At 40.2% G+C, this 22,565-nt stretch overlaps 1 protein-coding gene across 1 annotated transcript in view; it reads left to right on the top strand.

The window, feature by feature from the left end:
* The first annotated feature begins 1,000 nt into the window (after positions 1-1,000).
* The window catches only part of RFXAP (regulatory factor X associated protein), a 48,817-nt gene continuing 27,252 nt past the window's right edge, over positions 1,001-22,565 (top strand). Inside the window, exon 1 of the mRNA XM_033514037.1 lies at positions 1,001-1,209. Within this exon, the coding sequence (XP_033369928.1) occupies positions 1,001-1,209 (209 nt within the window). The remainder of the gene's footprint in view (positions 1,210-22,565) is intronic.

Here is a 22,565-nt window from a genome sequence, read left to right as displayed (position 1 = left end):
TGAGCCCTCTAACTCAAACACCGCTATTAACTTATTAAAATATTAAAATTATTAACTTATTAAAATATGACTCCAAGACTGCATCGCATCAGGTAGTTGCAAAGTATACCTGGAAATCTATAGAAAAAAAAAATGAATAAAACATGGATGAGGAAAGAATTGAAGGAGTTTCTGGAACACATAGAAAAATTATTTTGCTTTAGTTCAACAAATATGATCCATTCAAGCATATTTAATTAGAGTACCTGCTGAAATCTGTGGCAGTCTCGCTATTTAAGACTCTCTTGCACTGTTGTTCACCTTAACACTACTAATGGGTTAGTCACGTTAACCTGCCCTGAAAATTACCACATTATTCCCATCCTGAAACAACCTCATGCTTTTCACTCAGCAACTGTTCAGCTCCGTGGAGAGTTTATTCCACTGAAATTATTTTCTGTGTTCAGCCCTTCTCTGCCAGCTCACCTGAAAGGTTTGTCTCTGTAAGCTTAAGTCTTGTCTGGAATTACAACAAAAGTCTTTTAACGTGAGAGCAAGCCTTAGTCCTCTTCTGTGCAGCTTGTTTGCCTTCCCCCCCACAGTCTAACCCCACGGTGATCCGGCAAGGCTGAATCCCCAAGGAAAATCCTGTTCCACTGTACTTGAGCTTTCTTCCTTCAATGTTTTTTACTTTTTTTTCGGTGAGAGCCTAGCAAAGACGTTTGCGTGGGAAGATTATTGACGAGGTCCATGTACCTCCTATTCTTCTTGCCAGGCCTGTTTTCGCTGCTTCTGCTGCGGCTGTCCAAGGAAGCCGTGTGAGTCGCAGCCCGGCTCGGTGACCTTTCCGCCTCCGCAGGCTCCCAAAGACAAGGGCCCCACTCTGTGGCTACAGAGGAGGATTACACGCCCCGAATGCAAGGCGCAAAAGTAGCCTGCAGGAGCCTCTTTTTTTCTTCTCTCCAAGAAAAGTGGGCTTGCTCCTGGCTGGAGCATCCCTCAAGGTGCTTTGCACTCGGTGATGCCGCGCAGTTTGATGTGCCAGCGGGACCCGCACTGCTCGCACCGCAGCGCTCCCGGCTCACTCACACCGCCCGAATGGGCAGCCCCAACTGTCCGAGATCACTTTCCTGATGCCAGATTCATGGGGTGTTTTCCCGGCTCCTCCCAGCACTGTGCTTCCGAGATAAAAGCAGCATCAACCTCCTGTGTATCCACTCGCAAGGGCAGGTGAGCCCATTGGGGAAATCCCGGTAACCACCGTGCAGGTGACAGCGAGGAGCGCTGAGCTGCTCTTCACTTCTGTTTTCTTTGGTTTTGATCAATGGGAGCTGATCACCCACTCTAAGTCTGAAAACAGCTGGTGGCTCGTGGGCTATCAATGTGCTCCAAAGTATAGAATCTCCAGGTGCCTTCTGAAAATTGGACTGGCTCCTTCATAGTTTCACTTCACCTTCTGTCCTATATAGACAGCAGCATTTGTTCCATCTGTCTGCATTTGGCTGTGTTTGTTCCAGCCAAAAGATGCAGTTTTAATGCAATAAACGTCCTTGAACAGCTTCAGTTGAAAAATCAGGAGCAGAAAAGTAAACTTTTTTAAAGCATAATTTAATGTATAGCTTTTTACAAACAAACTTAGAATTTTTCCTTTGTAAATATATATTTTTTGCCAAAATACCTATTTCTAAAGAGAAAAGCTATATGATTGAATTGTTTAAAATGCAGCATTTTATGCCAGCTGTGATGACATAATTATTTTTGCCCACAGATTTTTCTAGCTAAGACATTCTACTATGTAAGGGGACAAAAAATTATTCAATTATTTCTCTCCTCAATAAACAAGTGTAGGTGTCTGTCAGGGTACTTTTGCCACATATATTTACTTATGAAGCTGCACTTCTAACACTGAATGCTGATCTGGTCATGTAGACCTGGTCCCAGAGTACAGTTACATCTCACTTTTTTTGTTTGTTTGTTTGTTATAGAGTGTAAGATGGAGACTAAGCTTCTAGTTAATGAATTGTGCCTTCCTTCAGCACAGGGATCAGTTTGTCAATTGTTTTAGAATATTAGCCACAACCCATTTCATTCAATCATTCAAATCATTTGCATGGCTTTTTCTTGAGCTTGGGCTCAGCAGTTGCTGACAGGTGAAAAATTAGTGTAAAGGACACATTTATGATGGAGATTGCCTATGCAGTTCATTCAGGGCAAATCCTGGTTCCACTGCCTGGATGCTGCTACAGAGCTGGGAACTGTATTGTGGGGGATTTCTGCCCAGGTACCCTCCCTTTTTCTAAACAGCTTCATCAGGATGCAGAAGGTGACAAGCTAAAACACCTGCCAGGAAAAAGGAATGATGACACAAAAGCACCTTGGCAAGAACAGAAGCATGGCAGGGAGCAAAAGGAGATGCAGCCTGAAAAACATATAAATGGATGTGTCTGGGGCAGGAGTAAATGCAGAAAGGACTACACTGGCTGGAGAGGCAAGGAGCAGCAGTGGCAGAAGAGCATCTTCTCATGAGAGGTGTGATGAATTAGGCACAAATTGGCAATATTGCAGCAGAAAGTTAAATAAAACTACCATCCCTCACAAAACACTTGGTCCTTTTTTCTCCTGTTCTCAGTGCCACTCTCAGGGACCACACAGGGACAATTACTGGGCAGAGGGAAAATGAGGTTCATATCTGGGCAAGGAACTTCACTGGCCCACACATGGGAAGTTCCACCCTAGCCCCAGTCACACGCTCCCCTCCTGCTGCAGCTCTGGCTGTTGCTGCTCTGCTCCTGAATCCCTCACCGCTGACAAAGCATTTCCTGCCCAGGGCCTATGAGAGTCCTACTTTTTCCCATATTCTAGTGCTTTTTTTGCTCTTATTTTGCATCTGAAGGGTCCAAAGGATTGCCAAATAAATTGCACTTCATCTCGGATACTACACAAGGCTCTCCCAGGCTGTCATGGTGCCTCTGTACAGCCTGGGTTGCTGGGCAGGCAGGAGCTGGACAGGTACCTCCTCAGCTGAGATGGTGTCTCCTGTCCTGCCACCTGCCCCAGCTCTCCTGCTACATAGCACACTTCAGCACATGTGGAACAAACTGCTCCTCAAAAACTGTTCTTTACATGTCTAGAGAGGGCTTTTCAATGAGAAATGCCTCTATCCTCACAGTAATTTTGCATGGAATTGTAACATTGCTGGAAAACCCATAGGAGTGTGCCTAATTTCCACAGTAAGAAGTCTGAAGAATTAGTAAAGCATTTCTTTAGTTGTTTCTTTAAAACAGAAGTTGCTTCATGGATTTCGGTTTCCATTCATGCTTTGAGGTTGGTTTTATTCAGAAGTTAACTCCTGAGTGAACATGTCACTGTATCTCTACAGGAATAACTTTACTTCACTAACACTTCTATATTTGAGAACCTCGCAAATACACTTTTTCAGATAATGGTCCTATGTTGTGTTATATTCCTGAAGAAATGTCTAAATTTGCCATTTCAGCTCATCACTATGAAAACAAGTGCTTGTGGGGGAAAAGAGTAAGCCCGATATCTGCTCCTAACAGTGAGTTAAAGGCAGAGTTAGATCTTCCAGACAATTTTGTTAGACCCAGGTGGTCCGGATTTCATGGTGTTTGTTTTAAGATACTGTCAGTCCTGCTGATGTCAAGTGAGGGGCAAGTCTGTGCCTCACACTGGGTCAAGTTAGATCCTGTGGTCCCATCCTGCCCCAGAAAGGGTATCAAGTACAGATTCTTTCCCATACTGCCATTGTCCCTCATCATCTGCTCTTCCATGGGCTGGTGGCCCAGGGAGGATCTGGAAGGACCACGCCTAGATAAATGTGTGCATTGAAAAGGGACCCTGCAGCCCCATGCTACACCAAAAAAAAACTTCCAGGAAAAAAAAAAAAAACCTCTTGATAAAAGTTTTAGAAATTTATTACAAAACATTGCAGTTTATTCTGAAAGTAAAGATTGTACTGACAGATTTGTAATTGCTTAGATCTACTGAGAATTCAGAACAAGGCATGTTGTTTGACCAAAGGCACTTTCTGGTGTCTAACTCATCAGTATTCATTCAGTGGAAACAGAGCTTGCTGTGATGAAAAACATATCAGATACTGTAACTTGAACTTTGGCAAGATCAAAAGCAATTAGTTGGGTACGAGAATCAGAGTGCTTTCAGCTGAAGTGGAAGAGAAGGAAGCAAAAAAAATAATAAAAAAAAAGCACTTCACATGATTTTGTATAACAGAAAATTATCATTTTAATGCTGGATTATAATGCTGTAATAAAAGGGTTGTTGCAGAGGGAAAAAGAAGGTGGAAAAATCACAAATACAGACAGACTGACCTTTGCTCAGCTTGGGTGCTCCTATCCTTTGTTGTCTGGGTTTGTTCAGTGGTTATCAAAAAGGCAGAACTCTGCTGTTGCTCCCTCCTGTGCCCTAGTCCATCCAAACAGCTGTCCTCTTAAAGTAATTCTGCCACAATGATGTTCTGGGATGGTCTTTGCTTTTCTTCCCCAAAGACGGATCTCAGCAGAGGGAAAAGTGAAGAACAAAAACCAAGAAAGTTTTAATGAGAATAGAACTGGATATATAAATAAATAGATACACAAATAAATAACCAGAGAATAAGCAAAAGGAGTTGAAAATTGCATTGATAGAACAGAACTGAATTTGCACCTCTTCTGTCTGTCTATCTTAAAAGAAAAGCTTGCAGAAAAACAAGAGGAAAAAAAATAGTTATGCTTTGAGGCAAACCACCCACCAATTGCTTCCTATTTACAACTAGAAACCCGCCATGCAAAATAGATAAATGGAAGGGTAATTAGGAAAATGGATGTGATTAAATGCTTGGGGAGCATGGTATCCTCTCTGCCCATGTGTGTTCAGCTGCTGCAGGAAATGTGCCAGAGAGGACGGAGAAACAGAGCCATCTCTGCAGACAAGGAATAATGGCCAGGTGGACTCTGCCTTTGGTAACACTGGGATCCATGAGCTCTGAGGAGGATTTGAGCAAGCAGGATCTGCTCCTCATCTGTTTCCACATACAGCCCCTCCAGCCAGCCTCAGGGACTGTCCTGGCATCCTCACTTGTCCAGAACCTGTGGGTACCATCCACAGCCTTCCCTCTCCCCAGCAGCCAGGAGCTGTAGGAGCTGCTGGGAGACTGTGTGACTCCTCTGAACATCTGTGCAGTCACCAGCTGTAAATGCCTTAGGACAGCTTCGTGGTCACCTGAAGTAGCTGTCTAACCTTTCTCTTGTCTGGCAGGATGAAAAAAGAGGTTTATACCACTCACTTGTATCTGAAGATGCTGACTTGTGTTAGACTGGAAATGTCTGCTGCCATGAGGACTGTGGCAGAGAGAAGAAAGAAACAGAAGGAGAGTGAGAGTAAGGCAGAGTACAGAAATGAGGGACTGACTTTGTCGTACATCATCCTCAAGAATCACAGGATTTACAGTGAAGCAACCCAGCTGTTCCCCCAGTCCTTCTACTACTCCATTAAATCTAAAGATAAGTTAAAATTTCTATGCTTAAAACAATGCAGATGCTTAGAAAGCAGGGTAGGAGGCATGGTTTTCAGCAGAAAAAAAAAAAAAAAAAAGATTAGATACCTGTCCTGTTTCTGAAGCAAATAATGTGAGGCAGTGCTCCTACTGGAATTAGCCTCCAAGCAGCCAAATCTGCAGCAGAGTCCTATGCAGATATTTCCTGTCTTTGTTCACTGGAAAACACAGGTCACAATTTACTGTTATGAGCTTGGTGCATTTCTGTCAAAATTATTTGATTTAAATAAACACCATTATTAGTTGAAATGTTTTCTTACATTTTGGAAAAAAGCACTGTTCTCACTCTGTTTTGCACTATATTTAAAGGTGACACAGATATACCTATTTTAAAATTAAGTATTCAAAGCATGTAAAATTAAATGAAACAATTTTGTTTAACCTTTTTAAACAATCCTGTTTAAAGAGAAGATTTTAATTGTTTTAAAAAACAGAATATTTTTTGTGAAGAAAATTTACTTCAAATAGGCCTGTGATTAATTTTTTCAATTATTTAATCAATCAAGAAAAAAAAAGTCATTTATTTATAAAACCCGAATCTAATTTTCCTTTATGACTAGATCCTAATGCATGTTTGCACACAGACCTCCTGTTGACCTCCTTGGAAGTTACATATCTAAAGGGAATGCAGAACCAGACTCAGCAGACAAAATTAGTGATTTTCTAATTGCTCTAATTGGTGTTTAATTTTTCCGCTGTTTAGAGACCAAGTTACTCAGTTTTAATGGGAAAAAGAAATATATGCTGGAATGAGAATATAATCAGATAAGAAAAATAGCTAACTTTATATTAGAGCTCCAGAAACAGAAGAATTGGTAAATGTGAATGTTTTCATTTGAGTTACAAATACCACCAATTGTCATTTCCATTGCCACTTCTCCTAATTTGTATTCAGAAAACCATGTCCCTGAAAATGTGTAAAACATCTGCTTTGAGAAACTGAGTGTCAACAGCAGAACCGTGTGCACTGCCATAGAGACCTTTGGAGCAATACAGAGGAAGAGTAGGACATTTCCATTATGGACAGGGATTTGTGAGTTGCCCACAGGATGGATCTAATCACATTATCCATTAATTCAGCTTACATGGGGGGAAATTTCAGATCATAAACATCAGCAATGACGTAAAGCATGTTGGGTTTTATTCAGAAAAAACGTGACACTGACTTCAGCTGCCTCCCCTTGTATGGAGGTACTGCAGGAACCCCCCATTTTCCTATTTTCTTTGGGGTTTCCTAGCTTCTATGTTTTTCCTGAAATTACTGTCTGACCTAGGTTCTTTATGCCAAGCAATCTGAAACTCTCTGGCACAGTAATAAGGTGTGACTTGGCTTCTCACTGATTTACTGAGCCTAGAAAACTTCTGCAATAAAAACTGCAGTGGAAGAGTTGGGCAATTTGACAGTGGTAATACATGGCTTATTCCCTCTCACACTACCTTTACCAATACCCTTTACTGAGCAGTACTGACTTTCTCAGCATGCAACACAGGCCTTCTGCTGATAATCAGAAACATCTGCTTTAGATCAAAGGGGTAGGGAAAAATATTCCTTGCAAGCAGACTCTGCTCATCTTGGTCGTCTGTAGAAAATTTCAAGTGGAGCTGGCGCATAACAAAAACCATGGTTGACAAGGGGTATTTTTAGCTACATACCTCTCATCTGGATATCAATATACAGAAGCTCATTTGGGGTTTGAATTTCTACCAGTAATGATTCTCCAAGCACCTCCTGAGTCCTGGTAAATTCAGTGAGCCTACCTGATGAGCATGCAGTGGGAAAAGCCTCTACACTTAAATTAGGAAATGCTATAAATACCATTTTGGGCAGTATGTTTGACAGGTTAGATAAAGATCAATTAGTTACAACCTATAGAGGTGGTGCTGCCACAATTCTGAACCCTTTTATGAAAATGCCTTTACCAGTACTACATACTCTATTACCATTCATTGGGACTATTTAATTTCTTCAGTTCAATATTAATTTGTATTAAAGATAAATAGATAGAAGGATAGACAGACAGATAGATAGATAGACATCCCAGGGAGGGTGCTGCAAATAAAACTATTCATTGCTGAATATACACACTGAAGGAATTGGTAAGTGAACTTCTAGAAACCTAGGCTTTATGGGATGGGATCACCTCTGAAAGAATTCTTTCTTTCTCTTTCTTGCTTGTGTTATCCTAAAATATGCATTCTGAATACATTATTTTCTAAGTTATTTCAGATAAATTTTATTTTCTTTTCATACCTCCCCTGCCCCCCCCGCCCCCATCTGAATAATTATACCTCTTCACCACTGCATCCTGGTTTTCTGGAAATGCCCAAAGATTTTTGGGTTTACAAGGATAAATTACAGAATTTCAAGTAACAAGTTATCTTATAATTTAGGGATCAATTTGCTGCCCTGCAAAATCCAGTAGTAAAGTCTGGATTAAAAACATTAAAGAAACACTTTCAGTGAAGGTTTCTGGATTTGCCAAGGCTATGATTTCACAAAGCTATAGACCAAAACAAGTTTCCCAGTGATGATTTTCAGTACATATGGATGAAGCACAAATTTGTCTGACATCCTGCAAACGTTTGTTGACATTGCAAAATGAGTCTATTTTACTTTCACTCTCACATACACATCTATTTTCGTGTGCTTGTGTGTGTGCCACCAAACTCATCAATCCTCCCAGTAACTTCTGTCATTCTTCTCTGAATTCTCCAATCTCTTCTAGGAAGATGCTCAGCATCCCACTCAGTGTTGTTGCTCCTGCCACCCCAGAGGCATGGACAGTATTTGCAGGATTCCCACTTTGCACGGGATGCTTCTGCCTAAACAGACACCAATTGTCTGTATCTTATAATAACTTCACATTTAATAATTTCTTAGCTCCAAATCACCTATGTGAGTCTGGAATCAATCAGCACCATTGAAAACCTGGGCAGAGAAATGTTGTGCATGGTATAGTTAGAAAACTAGACCCTGGTCCAGTCCAGTAATCCTAAACCATCTTTTTTTTTGAAGATTCTTTCATCAGCGCTTTGCCTCCACTGTGTTCATCTTGTTCCAGTTCAGTTCACCCTCAGGATTTCTTTTAATACTCTGTTTACACCTTCATTCAGATCATTAAACAAGCCTGCATGTAATACCAGTCTCATCAGTAAGCCACCAAGCTCCAACCTGACACATTAATGTTTATCATTGCCCTTTGTTTACAATTCAGGGAGTTTTTATCTCAGTTAAAGTAACTATCAAGACAATTATCTGAGTAATATTTCATAAATGACTCTAGTGCATTACTGAAATGTAATTATATTGTGTAAAGTGTCAGAGCTATCAACAGAATTAGGCATGTTACATTCAAAGAAGACATGCTGCTGTTATATCACCTTCTTTTCTTCTCCCCGGTTTTGCTTGTTTGAGGCAGAGCCAGGGCTTGGGAGCAAGCAGGTTCCTTGGGCAGCATGTGTATGGAGCCATGAGATACTGTGGAGCAGATACAGCTGGGTGTGTTACAGACTGCTGCACTGGACAGAAAATGTCTAGAGCACTGTCCTCAGTGGCTCCTCCTTTCCTTTCACAGATATCTGGGGTTTTCTTCCTTCAGAATTCCCTCCATTGCATAAAGTGAGATGGGAGCTTATCCTCGCCCAAATGTAACTGCCAGGATTGTTCCTCTCTTCCTGAGAAACCAAACTACATCTGAATTTCTCTTCTTGCTCACACACAGCTTAGAGCTTGAGTTGCCTTGCTGAGAAATTTCCTGCACCCTGAGGTCATCACCACCAATTAACAGGCAGTCTCTTCATTGTTCTTCATCCACTTCTTCCTGGTCCAACCCTTGAACCACTGTTGGAAGTCTCCTGCAAACTGTTCCTCTTCTGCTGTGTCTCAGCAGACAGTCTTTGTCTGGGAAGCACATCCAAGTCTGGCAGTGTCATTGAAGCTGCTTGGGATTGATGGCTTCTCCCAGACACCATCTCAGCTGGCTCAGGCTCTGCAGGAACCAGCAATGTGGCTGCTCCCAATTAAACCTTACATTTGCTGCATAAATACCACAGTCCCCATATGACCTGAACCGACTGCCTTTTTCATGTTTATATTTTCCGGGAGTCCATGTCTGGTTTGGCAATTAACATGGTCTTTTATTAGATCTCCTTTATTTCCTAAATACTCCTATTTTCCTTTCTCATTATGACATAACCTTTTTATAGTCAGATAAAACTCTTCTTGTGCGAAATTTAGTCCCTTCACCAATTTCTGGATGTTTTCCTTTGTGGCAGCCTTTTTTCAGGCAGGAAGTGGCCTTCATTAAAATAGTTGTATTTTTCATTTGTACTTCAACCATTTCCAACTATATTTCTACTGTTTTTGTCCACTATAACCATTTTCCTTAAAAGTCTTAGACAATTCTTTCTTTTTATTCTATTCTATTGTTGTAGATTTCTTTAATCTCAGTTCTTTTGTTTAGTTCATTAGTCTCAACCTGAAGATGTGAAGGATGGGGAAGAAGCAAAACAGAAAACATTCCTGAGATCTCAACCTAATCACAAAATAAAACACTTGATAAAAGCATGAGCACCTTCTGGTATGAGTTGCTTAACCATGCTAAGAGAAAACATCACTCCTGGCCACTTGGCTTCCCAGCTAGTGGCATGCAACCTCTGAGCACACAGCTCTGCTTTCATTCAGAGAGACTACTTGCTGAAATTGCTATTAAGCAGCTGGAAAAAAATGTGAAAATCACAGGCTTTGTTTTCTGCAGAATCGAGAATTCAACTAATCTTCCAAGGTGTCAGAATTATTTGCTACTCTAAATTCTGTCTTACCTAAGTCATCAGTGCAGTAAATACTTTAAGGTATTTTTTCATATCAGAGGCATTTGTCTTATCACAAGGTGTCATGCCCTGTGAGGTGACCAGAGTATAGCAGTATCATGTTTTACTTTCCTTTGTTTTAAACACAAAGATTTTGACAGAAGACTACCTAAAAAAGTGTTTTTCTTTCTAAACAGAAACTTAATAAAGCATCAGATACCACATTTCAAGCCTGACTGCATTATTCAAGGAGGAAAAAGTGCTTTAGTTTTATTTAAACCACTGGAAGCGTTGTTTGTCTCAGTTATCAGCTACAGTATCTTCTGCAATGACTTGTAAAGCTACCTCTTAAAGTAATAGATATTTTTTAATTGAAGAAAATTCAATGAGAGGGTAATAAAAGGAAAATATTCTTGAAAGGATTTTTTGAATATTTTGCAATCCAGCCTGAGTCTCAATGTAGATCTGAGGCGTGAATATATTTGTGAAAAATGGAAAAGAAATGGGGGAAGGTCATTGAACTTACAGAAGTGTTGGGCTTACTGCATGGACTGAAAGCCTTTGCCAAAGCTTTACTTTTGCACTGTTTCCCTGCTCATCCATTTCTGAAAGCAACAGTTTCTCACAGTGTTGAGGATCCTTCCTGCTGCAACCAGACTGCGTAGCCACCACACAGTGCCTGCTGAGTCCTTGTGTTGGGCTCTGGAAACCACTGACTTTTGGGTGTCACTCTTAGACCTCACTGTGACCTGTACCAGACCAGGACACCTTTGCAATGTGCTTCAGTGGAGACATCCTCACCTCAGTTTTTGTTCACCAGCACTACTCCTGAGACAGACTGTCAGACTTGCTTTATTATACTTGCAGCCCAAATGAAATGGCAACAGTGCGTAGGGCAATCCCAAAGTATGTCCAAAATAAACAAAAAGAGAGTGGGATAAAAACCCCTCCCATAGCTGTTTTTCTTCTTTGCAGATAACTGATTGGATCTTTCAAGTGGGATGTTAAATGCCTTTTCCAAGGTCATATTAGAGGTATATAGCAAACTTTGGATTGGATCTCATTATCTTGAATCCAGCACTGCACTGAGAAGGCTCTCCTTCTTTCAATGTTCTCTGAGCACAGATGTTCTTTGTGTGTCTAAGCCTCTGTCTAGAGGCCCTCTAACTGCTCTCCCCACAGCAAACAAAAGCTACATATACTCAGTTCTAAGTAGCCATCTCTCATACTCACTTTATACAAAATTAGCCACTAGATAGTTGAAAAGCTTCTTCAGCAAACAAGAAATGAAAAGATTTTTCTAGTATTATCATCCACCGTCCAAATAGTGAAGCAGAGGAAAATTGTTCAGCTCTTATAATTGAAGCCAAATAAATATTAAAGCAATGTATTGATTTATTAATGACATATAACTCACCTGCAGTACATTCAGGATCAATACCAATAATACCATTATTGGTATAAATAAACCAGAGATAAACCATATCTCCTATAGGCTAAGAAAGGTCCCTCCACAAGCCCCTTATATGCATATTGAGTGTGGGTTCCCACTTGTGCCTCATCCAGTCATTCCACCTGTTGAGCACTGGCTCCAAGAATTCCATAAGGTTTATGACCTGTTTGATGTAAGTGGTGGTAGCAATGCTGGCAGGGCAGATACTGGCAGTGTCAAACCAGGTTTGACTACTGCTGGTTACCCTTCAAGATGTCTCTCCCAACCCCAAACCAATTTTTAGCTTCTTTTATATTTCTTTTCAGGCTGACTCCTCCTTTGTTTCAAAGCTCTCTTTGAAGTTCCCTGGAATGTTTAATCCATTGATGGTGTCTCTTCCTCTTTAACACCATAGGGTTGAGGCTTATGGTTATCTTCATCTTTAACATGATCAGTTAACAAGGAGAAATGTCCTCCAGCCAATTTTGTATATTCAGCACATACACACACTTTACCTCACACTGTTGTGCTACCAGGTGTTGTTATTCAGGCCATTTGTCAAGCGTGAGATGTGAAAGCACCTACACAGTTAGTTTGAAAAGTGCTGTGAATATTAATATCTTCCCTACTAATTTTTTATTGTTTCATGTAGTTTACAGTTTAGTTTGGTATCTAGGGGAATACTTGAAACTTTTCACTCACCTGCACTTTTGTTTCTCATTTAAGTAAAATTAATGGCAGCCACTGAATTAAAGGTTGGTTTTGTAATTTCTGCTAATTATACAAAGAGAAACACCTGTAGCCAAGCCCACCACATAGAGCTGCTGAACTGTTGGTAAAACATAAGGCACAGATGCCTATTACCATCCATCAGCTTGGCTGCATCCTAGTGGGCTGCACAAAGAGTGGGAAGCTGAGGAATCCTTTGCTTCCACACTTGCCCTTGTTTACGATGTAGAATGGCACATCAAGCACAGAGCCAGTGTAGGCTGTCAAAAATCTACTGAAATCTCTTCAGCAACTTGAACAGTCATTTACAGCAGTGGAAGGTTATGTTCCAACTTCAGGGAAACGTCAGCTGCACCTGGCCTGTATAAACTTCTATCTTAGTGCTTCCTATCAAAAAGCTGTGACTCCAGAACATGTCATGGGATTGTTATACTCTGCTACCTCATGATCCTCTGCCCTCCTAAGCTTGGCTTTCAGCTCTTTTTACCACTACATGAACTAAGAGAAGGATGTTTTCCTTTTTGCTGGCTGGCTTTCTGAACCATGCCAGCTGTGCAGATTTTGTCTCCTGGTCCTGTGTGACCTGTTGGCCACACGGTCCATGCTGGGAAACCAGCACAGACTGCTCAAGCCTCCTGAAGTTCATTTGCAGTACTTCATCGTGGGACAGGTCTGAACCCAAGGAGAGTGCACAGGCAATATTATGAATATTTTCCTAGGGTCGTACAAAGGATAGCTGTGGCACAGTAACCAGGCTGTTGTAGGTAGGAAGGGCAGAAGTCTGAATGAAAAACAGCCCAAGAGGGAGAAAAAAAAAAATGAGATAAAACAATTACCTATTGTCTGCAAAATGGGAATGTCCAAGCTCTAAAACAAGTCAAACAATAGTGTAACCATTGGTGTGACCAAAAGCTTGCTCTCCAAGGTTATTATTCCTCAGTTTCCTGAAGAAATATAAAGAATGACTTGTCAGCAACTGGTTGCAGGAAGACCAGAGAGACACAGACAAAATAAATTATATGATGACTTGCTTGGGTAAGTCTTGAGGAATCTAAATTTTGAAATAAAATTACTGAGTTGGGAAGGAAAGAAAAGGATAAAGGCTCTACTTGTTTCAATCTTGTTCTCTCTGCTTGTTACATTTCCATGAATAAATAAGCCACAGTAGCCTGGGAAGAAGTTGTGTGGGATTATCTTCATACCAAAAACTGGAGGGCAACAAATTGGTGTGATGCCAGTTTTGAAAACTACTCTGGAGGAGATTTGAGGAACTCTAGGTCAGTAATCCTGATGCTTCTACTAGGCAGACTGAACAAAAGTATAGTGAAGATTAAAATTAGTGGACACTTGAATAAAAAGGATCTAATTGAGCAGAATAATCAAGATTTTTATGAGGAGAAATACTGCCTTATGAACAAGGTCTTTGAGTGATTGAACAAGAATATTGATGGAGATGATCAAGGTCATTCCTACTACTTGGATTCCAAAAGACTTTTGACTAAGCCCTTTGCCAAAGATTATTTAGGGAACTAAGCAACCATGGAGCAAGGAGGACAGTATGGATAAGGAAATGGCAAAGAGATAGAAAAAGAAACAGGAACAATTGTTTGCTTTTCAGACTGGAGTGAGCTGTGGGGGATCATTTTGGTATTTGACATAAAAGGGGAAAGAGCTGGAAGAGGAGGTGGGAAATAGGCTGGTGTGATATTTCTATGGTGTGATATGAAACTAAGTTACTTAGGGTTGTAAGGATGAAGTCAACAATGAACAAAGATGGACATCCTACAATGTTATGTTAGGCGAATTAATAAAGAAATGAAGTAACATGATCACTGAAACAAGGCTCTGGCACAATAGAATGTTACACTGGACAATTAGAGATTTATTTTACAGTGTTATTTGAAAATGGAAGTAATTTAAAATGGCATTCTGGGGTTTCATATTTATTATAGCTTAATTACTTTCAGATCAAGCACACTGCCTCTATCAGAAAGATATGTGCTCTGATAGCCCTGGAAATTCTGCCTGCCTTCTAAAATTCTGATTAAATTATCTTCTCATTATGTCTGCTTTGATGCCTATAGAAAATCAAGCTGTGAATTCACTCAAGATTCATCAGCTTTAAGATACTCCAGCTGTGCTTTTCTAAAATTTGTGCACAACTCCATGACCCCAGGTTTGGTGATCATTGTGATGAGAATGCCCTTGGGGGATTCAATACATTCAGTTTTATTGATATTATGTAAACAAGGTGCTTGCAGAACTGAAACACATAGAAGAGTATTTCTGTCACAAAATAGGCAGATCTGACAGTATGCTCAAAAGAATGATCTGTGTGTAAGAAGATGGCATTTTTACCTATCTGCTTTCCAGAGTATGACTACACAATAATTATTTTTGACAATACATCAGAGTAATGCACTCTGACATATTCCGTAAAATTAATGAAGCCATAGCAGTGGCAGGTAGAGCAGTAGCATTTGCTGTTAAATCCTCAGTGATTAGTTAATTATAGAATTAAGATTAAGAATTAAGAACTATAGAATTATAAAATTAAAGATTTTTTCCATTCTCCTGCTAGTACAGATAAACTCTCAAAGGCTTTGGGAAAAAATTATTTGGGACCTAATGAATCATAAACTTAAAAAATAGAATAAAGCTAACTACTTTACAAAGAGTCCCTTTGTAATTCAAGATGACAGATCTTTTATAGAAAGAGACAAATTATTCTATTTAAAGAATCAATATGTGTACACCTGCTAAACTAATTTGTTTGCTGCAAACAGTTTCTTTAAATGCCAGTTGTATTCTTTGTGATGGTAGTCACAAAGGATGCACAGTCATTTTAGCTCCTTCACAGAGCTTAAGAACATTTATTCTAGCTGTTTTTTAACCCAAGAATGAGCTATCTGCTGAGAAAGTACATACTCACATTAGTAATTTTAAGTGTGAGGATAAACCAAATTGCATATTCCTTTTTGTTGGATGCCTTCAATTCAAGACATAATGTTCATTTCATCTTCCTCAATCAATAAATTTCTTTCTAAATGCAGGAGCACCTAAATTTTGCCTTTTAAGTCCCTGGGGGTTTTCTTAAGGGACAATTATTTCTGAAAATACAGGAAGGTAAATCCTGTATCGTCTCACTGAGAACCAAAACTGACATCTATCCAGAGTGTTGGACAGTTGAAACAATAAGTGGATGGCTCAGCAGCTTGGCAGACTGGAGGTTCATACTTTGTCAGTCTATTTTCCTAAGCTTTTTTTTTTAACCCTATTCTAGTTCACACAAAAAGACATAAAACCCACATACAATGTTGACAAAATATCAGTGTACTCTACTAGAAGAACCACTTTGAATTTGGTATCTGACACTAATAGAAAATAAGTCATCCTAACACCTTCAGCATAGGCTGATGAGCCAGAAATTCTTTATTTCTCTTGCAGTGTTGCTGTTCTCTACATCCCTGCACAATTCTGCAACTTTGTGTGATTAGGCCAATTTGATGTGTGACTTGACAAAGGTTCATTCAGAGCAGAGGACTAGAATGGAACTTGTCCCCTCTTGTGCAGGGTTTTCTGCATAGTATTCACTGCTCTTTCACAATGGGTTGATGTTTTTCAGAGAAAGATGAAACCAAGTTGAAGAATATCTCAGTCCTTATACACACAATTATTGAGAATTAAACCAATTTGTCCTGTTGAAATACAGATTTTGCTCATTACAGAGATTATATCCATTTCAGGTTTTAAATTAATTTTCTCACTGATTTAAAAATGTTAAATGGTCTGAGATATCCATGGTGTGAATGTGCCTAGAATGAAAACAAGGTTAGATTCTTTCAGAGTAGGTTTGCATCCAGTTCACAAGATGTAAGGTCGTCTAGTCATCAAAATTGAAAATAAGTGTCAAGGAGAGCTTCATTTCTCACTGACTTCTAAGCAAATGTGGCATATATCCCTTCTTGGGCAAACAGATGAATAAACATTTGAATGTGACAATCAGTTGCTGGCAATTTTTACAAATGTTAAATGAGATAGTTTGGTTTCAAAGTGACAGCCATCAGAGGATACAAATGCTAAAACCTTATAGCATGGTCTCCACCATGGAGCTATCACTCTGAGGAAAAAAAACCACAAATCCAAGAGACAAAAATATCTACTTCAAATCTAGACAGATGTACACTACATTGTGGTCACTGCAGTAATTGTGGTTTATTCCCAAAAACACTATAGACAGTATCCTTTTGTATAGACAAAAAGGATAACAAGGATGTTATTGCCTCCTGCTATTATTCCTCAATTGAGGAAATGAAAGATTAATCCTAGACCATCAAAGCTGATTAATCATTAATTCAGTGGAAGTGTGGGACTAATTATCTCCTAGGATTGGAGCCAAAGTGGTTTGCTTAAGGTCATCAGCAAGTCTTTGACCAGTCTGTGCAGAAAAGAAACTTGGAATACGACAAATATTCATCCAAAAATACAAGCAAACACCATCTCTGATTTCTGTTTACAGCATTTAGGCATCCTGAGGAGACCATTTCAGTGCTAACCTCTCTGATACTTTGAATGCAGCAACACAAACAACTGACAGGTGGCACAAGCTGTGACTTTGCAACTGCAGTGACTGTTCTTTAAATTGTGGTTAAATGTCAAGTGGTTCTGTAACTTGGTGAGTACAGGCTAAGCTAACCCCCTTTGCTGTGGTTTGAAAACATTCTGACAGGCTCTCACAGCAGAATAGCAGCCTTGGTATAAACTTGCTCTGCGGTAACTTGTTCAAGCAGCCAGTCATTCCTTCTGCTAACTTCCAGGGATTAGGAGGAAATATGCCCCATGGGTGAAAAGCATACACCTCTTTTTATTTTATCCCATATATTTGTGATAAAGCATAGAAAAGCATTTTTATAGGGGTCTTTTGCTTGTCTAGTTTTGAATATAAAATAGGTTTAGTGCAATTCTCTGTCATTGCTAAGCTGATTAGAAATTCAGGAGCAGCACAGCTGAGCTCTAGTGTAAGCTATCAGTAAAAATCACCACTGGGAATTACTGTGTACTTCTGAAGACCAAAATCCATTTTAAATCAGAATGAGAGATGCAGGACACTCAAGGAAGCTTGGAAGGTGACTGGGTAGTGTTATCAGTTAAATGGATTTTATAAAATAGCAATTTTTCAAAGCTTTACTCATTCACATGATATAACACCAGGCCCTCAGGGATTCTGCATCTCATCAGGAGCAAAACAAGGCAGCAAAGAGAGAGCTGGGCCATAAATTGTTCCTGATGGCTTGGTTTCTTGAAAGCCTCCAGCAGTGTAACCACTGAACTTTACAGAGTACTTGATCACACAGCTGGCATGTCCTAAAAAAGGGTTCCAATAAAATGCCTCAGACATGCATTATCAAGCAGCACAGAAAACTGCTGCACATGCAGAACCCTTGGCATGAATCAAAGCTTTGGCAGTTGCATTCAGATAATGAGAAACTTCATGAAATTTCTTCTCTCTCATCACTGTTGCCTGACATCATTGCCACGATTTGGGTCTGGATGCGGGCCAGCTTTGTGCTGCGTGTGACCTGTCAGGGAACACACCAGCAGCTGTTACAGGAACAGCCCTGATGGCTCCATTCATTGAATAGCACTGGGTGACCCTTTGACAGAAAAGTGGGTGACCAGTGGTGCTGTGGCAATGGCAGACAAGCAGAAAGTTGAGCACTCTCTGCATACATATATTTGTTGTAGAACAGCAAATCAAATAACTACTGCTTTCTCCTTATCTTCATTTGCCTCTGAAATGAACTGCTGTTGTTACCTTGCTGCTATTTAATCCTTACCATGATCTTGGCCATCTCCCTGGGCCATCATTTTGCCCCTTTAATAAGAAAGTGTGGTCTTATGTAAGCAGCTAGGTTATCAGGCATTAATGATACAACAAAATGGTTGCAAATTTACACAGAATTCTTTTTTGAGCTGCTTCCTTCCTAATTTGGAAGAACTAGCTATGTTTGCAAGAGGGAATGAAAGACTCCTAATAAATCCATTATTTTCTTTGTTCAAATAGCTAGTACACACAGCAAGACAAGAGGTCTAGGGCTGAGGCAATTCTATCTCCACACAGACCACTAAATCCCTTGAAATTCTCCATGGCATCACTTTTAAAAATATATTGGATCATGTGCTTTCTTGTTTTTGAATCTACAGGTGAATGACTTTGCAACTTATCATAGAGTCATAGAATGGTTTGGGTTGGAAGAAGCCTTTAAGATTATCCAGCCACCCTGCCTTTGGAAGGGACACCTTCCACTAGATCAGGTTGCTTCAAGTCCAATCTGGCCTTGATCACTTCCAGGAATGGGGCATCACAGCATCCATTCCACTGGAGCAACTTGTTCCAGTGCCTCACCCCCATCATAGGACAGATTTTCTTTCTCATATCTAATCTAAATCTCTCTTCTTCTATTTTAAAGTCATTCTGTCTTGTCCTATCACAAGAGTTGTCCCAAAACCCCAACTCCAGCAGCAGCCTCATCTACAGTTCCCTACATCTGTTATCCCACCAATTCCACAGCACCCTGCACTTGATCATGTTTGGCTTCCCACTGTGTGCCCTTCTCTGGGGACAGAGGCCTTGTTTTTTATGTGAATCCCCAGACAGCAAAAGCTGCCATACCAGGATTCGGCACTGACTTACAAAGATCACTTGATGTGGCAGACAAGGTAGGCTGTGGGGTGTGGGGAACTGAGAGTTTGGGTTCCTGTTCACAGGGTAACTTCTGGTTTTACCCAAGGATTCTGTAAGCTGATGATCACTTCAGAGGAAGGAACCCAGGTCTTTACCTGATAAACTTCTCTGCTGGGAGACTTCGGGTGTCTTTGAGGATTCATCTCTTGAACTCACTGTGCTTGCCTTCCTGGCTGCTTAGAGGCTTCACCTGGAGGGAGGTGCTGTGGGTACCCTGACCCTCTCACAGGTACAGCGCGAAGGCCAACACACCATTGGAAGGAAGGGTAGATTTGGACTTGCCTCCTCTGAGATCAAGGAGGGTGTTCAATCTACTTTTCACACTTTCTGGATGATTTAGACTCATAGAAGAGGTGAGTTCTGCTCTGTGAAGTACTTGAAGCTCAAGTTGATGGAGACACTTAATGTGGGCCCCTAGGTCTAATGGTGGAGAAGGACTGGAGTTCAACCAATCTTTCTCCATACACTAACTCCTGTGTTTTGTAGATTGTTCTTTGGAAATGACCCAGAAGATGCCTGTGCTTTATGCAGAAAACAGGATGAAGTGCTGGATGCTCTCCAACATTTGCATTCCACCACATCATTCTAACAATGGTGTTAGCAATTTCTGCATTGCTTCATGTACTCCATGTCTTAAGTCTTCACACTGTCTGCCTCGGCTCCTAATTTATATGCCCTGACTCCTCTGCTAAGGCTAGAGGTCTACTTCTTATAGTAATACCTATCTGAGAGGCATATCAGCAGGTCCTGTGGATCTTTCTCAAATTAACTTAAACCCAGAAGTCTCATCAGCTTCAGGCACAGCATTAATCAACTTCAATGCAAATTCCCTGTAGTTAGATTCCTAATTTCCAGTAATCTAAATATAAGATTTACTTAGCACATAACTGCTACTGGGACCTGTATCACAGGGTCCTTCAAAATCCCTGTTCTCCAGCTTTTGAATGTATTACCAATACTATGAAGCCATGGTGAAATTCTTACTTTCTCACCCTGACACTTCTGGGGTTGGTGTCAGCTGCATCTGCGAGAGAATTATGAGTCAATCATGAGTCATGACAAATCAAATGCTGTGCACAATTAATTGCCAACTTACAGTTTTAGAGATGCTGATCCTGTTAGGGTTGCAGTGTCTTATGAGTAATTACAACTCCTGGGATATATCTCATGTTTTCGGAATTTATATGGTCAGATCACATAATCACAAAATCACAGAATTGTCAAGATTGGAAAAGACAATCAAGATCATCTGAGTCCAACAGTCAACCTAACACCACCATAATAGACCTTAAACCAGATCCTCAAGTGCTTCATCCAGGTATATTTGCAATACTTCCAGAGAGAGTGACTCTCTTTCAGTGGAAAAAAAATTTCTAATATCTAACATGAACCTCCTCTGGTACAAGTTAAGGCCATTTTCTCTCATCCTTTCATCCTGCCATGATGGCAGTCTTACCAGCACAGGCCATTCAAAAATATGTACCTATTTACATTCTCATGCAGGAAAATCAGGTGCTACAAGCCAAACAGCAATCTGCAGTTTACAGTACATACTTGTAATTCCAATACCAGCAGTTGAACACAGAATGGTTTGTATGTTTTGCTCTTTCTTACAAATGGCTCTTAGAGACTTGAGGCTCACCTATGCTTTAGACACTGCTGATATTTACTGTAGCTGATAATAACAGGTCAATTATATAGGACAGTGTTTATATAAAAATGTTCTTTTGGATGCCTGTATTATTTTCCATGTAGTTCTATAGAAACACAGAATGGCTTGTGCTGGAAAGGACTTCACACATCACCTAGTACCACCCCTGTCCCCATGGGCAGGATGCCACTCACTAGGTCAGGTTGCTCAAGGCCTGATCCAGACTGACCTTGAACACTTCCAGGGTTGGGCCATCCACAACCTCTCTGAGCAACCTGTTCCAGTGCCTCACTCTCTTCACAGTAAAGAATTTCTTCCTAACATCTAGTGTAATTTCTCCTCTTTTAATTTCAAAATGTTCCCCCTTGTTCTATCAATCTGCCTGTGTAAAAAGTCTTATTTCTCTTCTTTATAAGCTCCCACAAGGTACTGGAAGGCTGTTATGGGGTCTCCCCAGAGCCTTCTTCAGGCTAAACAGGCACAACTCTCTCAGCCTACAATGTTTTAAGTTTTTCAGGTGAGAAGACACCAAACATAAATTAAAATCTTTTGCCTACTGTGAACCTGACTTCACTCAAGACCCTCAGGTCTTAAAGTACCCCACGTGGAATGTGACATTTGGAGAGGGGGGAGTGTCCCACCTCAAATTTTGCTTATGTCTTTGTTTTGAAGTTCTCTGTAGACTTTTTTTGTGGCACTCAGTGCCATGGTCTAGTTGTGGTGTTAGGGCATGGGTCGATGATCTTGGAGGTCTCTTCCAGTCTAGTCATTCTGTTGTTGAATTCTGTTGAATTCCTGTAAGAATGATAATCTCTTCTTCAAACTGTTTTAGTGGAAGAAAATCTTCTCATACTGCAGTTAACAAACACAATAGACTTCAAGACCAAAAGACAAGAGAGGTCCCATTTTCCTCTTCTAAAATCTTTTTATATTAAATATGGCATCAAAAACTACAAACCCCATCAGGTCCTATCATCGCTCTTATATTCCAAAACATTTCACATATTGATTAATAGATAGAGATCAAATGTGTTTCTTTTGGCAAGAACAGCAATCTGCAAAAAGGGATGGCCAAGTATTAAAATTCCATAACAATGCATCCAGCATCTGCTACAGATACGATGCCATGCATTGCTTATTGCATATAGAAATAGGCATGGCCTACTGCTTCAGTACTTTGTTGGTGTTTGGTTCTTGAAGGTGTTTGAATCACAAATCTGTTAAAACAGTATCCTAGGGTCTTTTATCTGATTCTATGAATTATAAGAAAAGACAGTCAGGTACTGCTATTTCCATTTTTCTCTTGTTTTTCCACTGAATTTTTCCAAATCAGTTCTCCATGGGAAGATCAAGTCCAAGACTTATGTGGAGTTATGCCAAAAGAGAATTTGGCCCCAGGTTTCTTTTTGTGTTTGATGAATTGACAGTCTTGTACCTGTAGCCAAAGGGAGCAGATGGAAGAAATTATAGTGACAATTTCGTTCTACTTGTATGCTTCAAAAAACTGCAAAATATTGCAAGGAAGTTTTTCCCTCATATGATTTTATATATCTGATGGAGGTACTAGGAAGCCAGAAACACTCATTTTAGCATAATTTCCCAGCACCACTTTCATAACAGCCCGGGCATTAGCTGTTTTGTTGTTCCT

This window comes from Parus major, chromosome 1, assembly GCF_001522545.3.
Source record: "Parus major isolate Abel chromosome 1, Parus_major1.1, whole genome shotgun sequence".
Classification (NCBI taxonomy): Eukaryota; Metazoa; Chordata; class Aves; order Passeriformes; family Paridae; genus Parus; species Parus major.
This window is presented reverse-complemented; position numbering and strand designations above follow the sequence as displayed.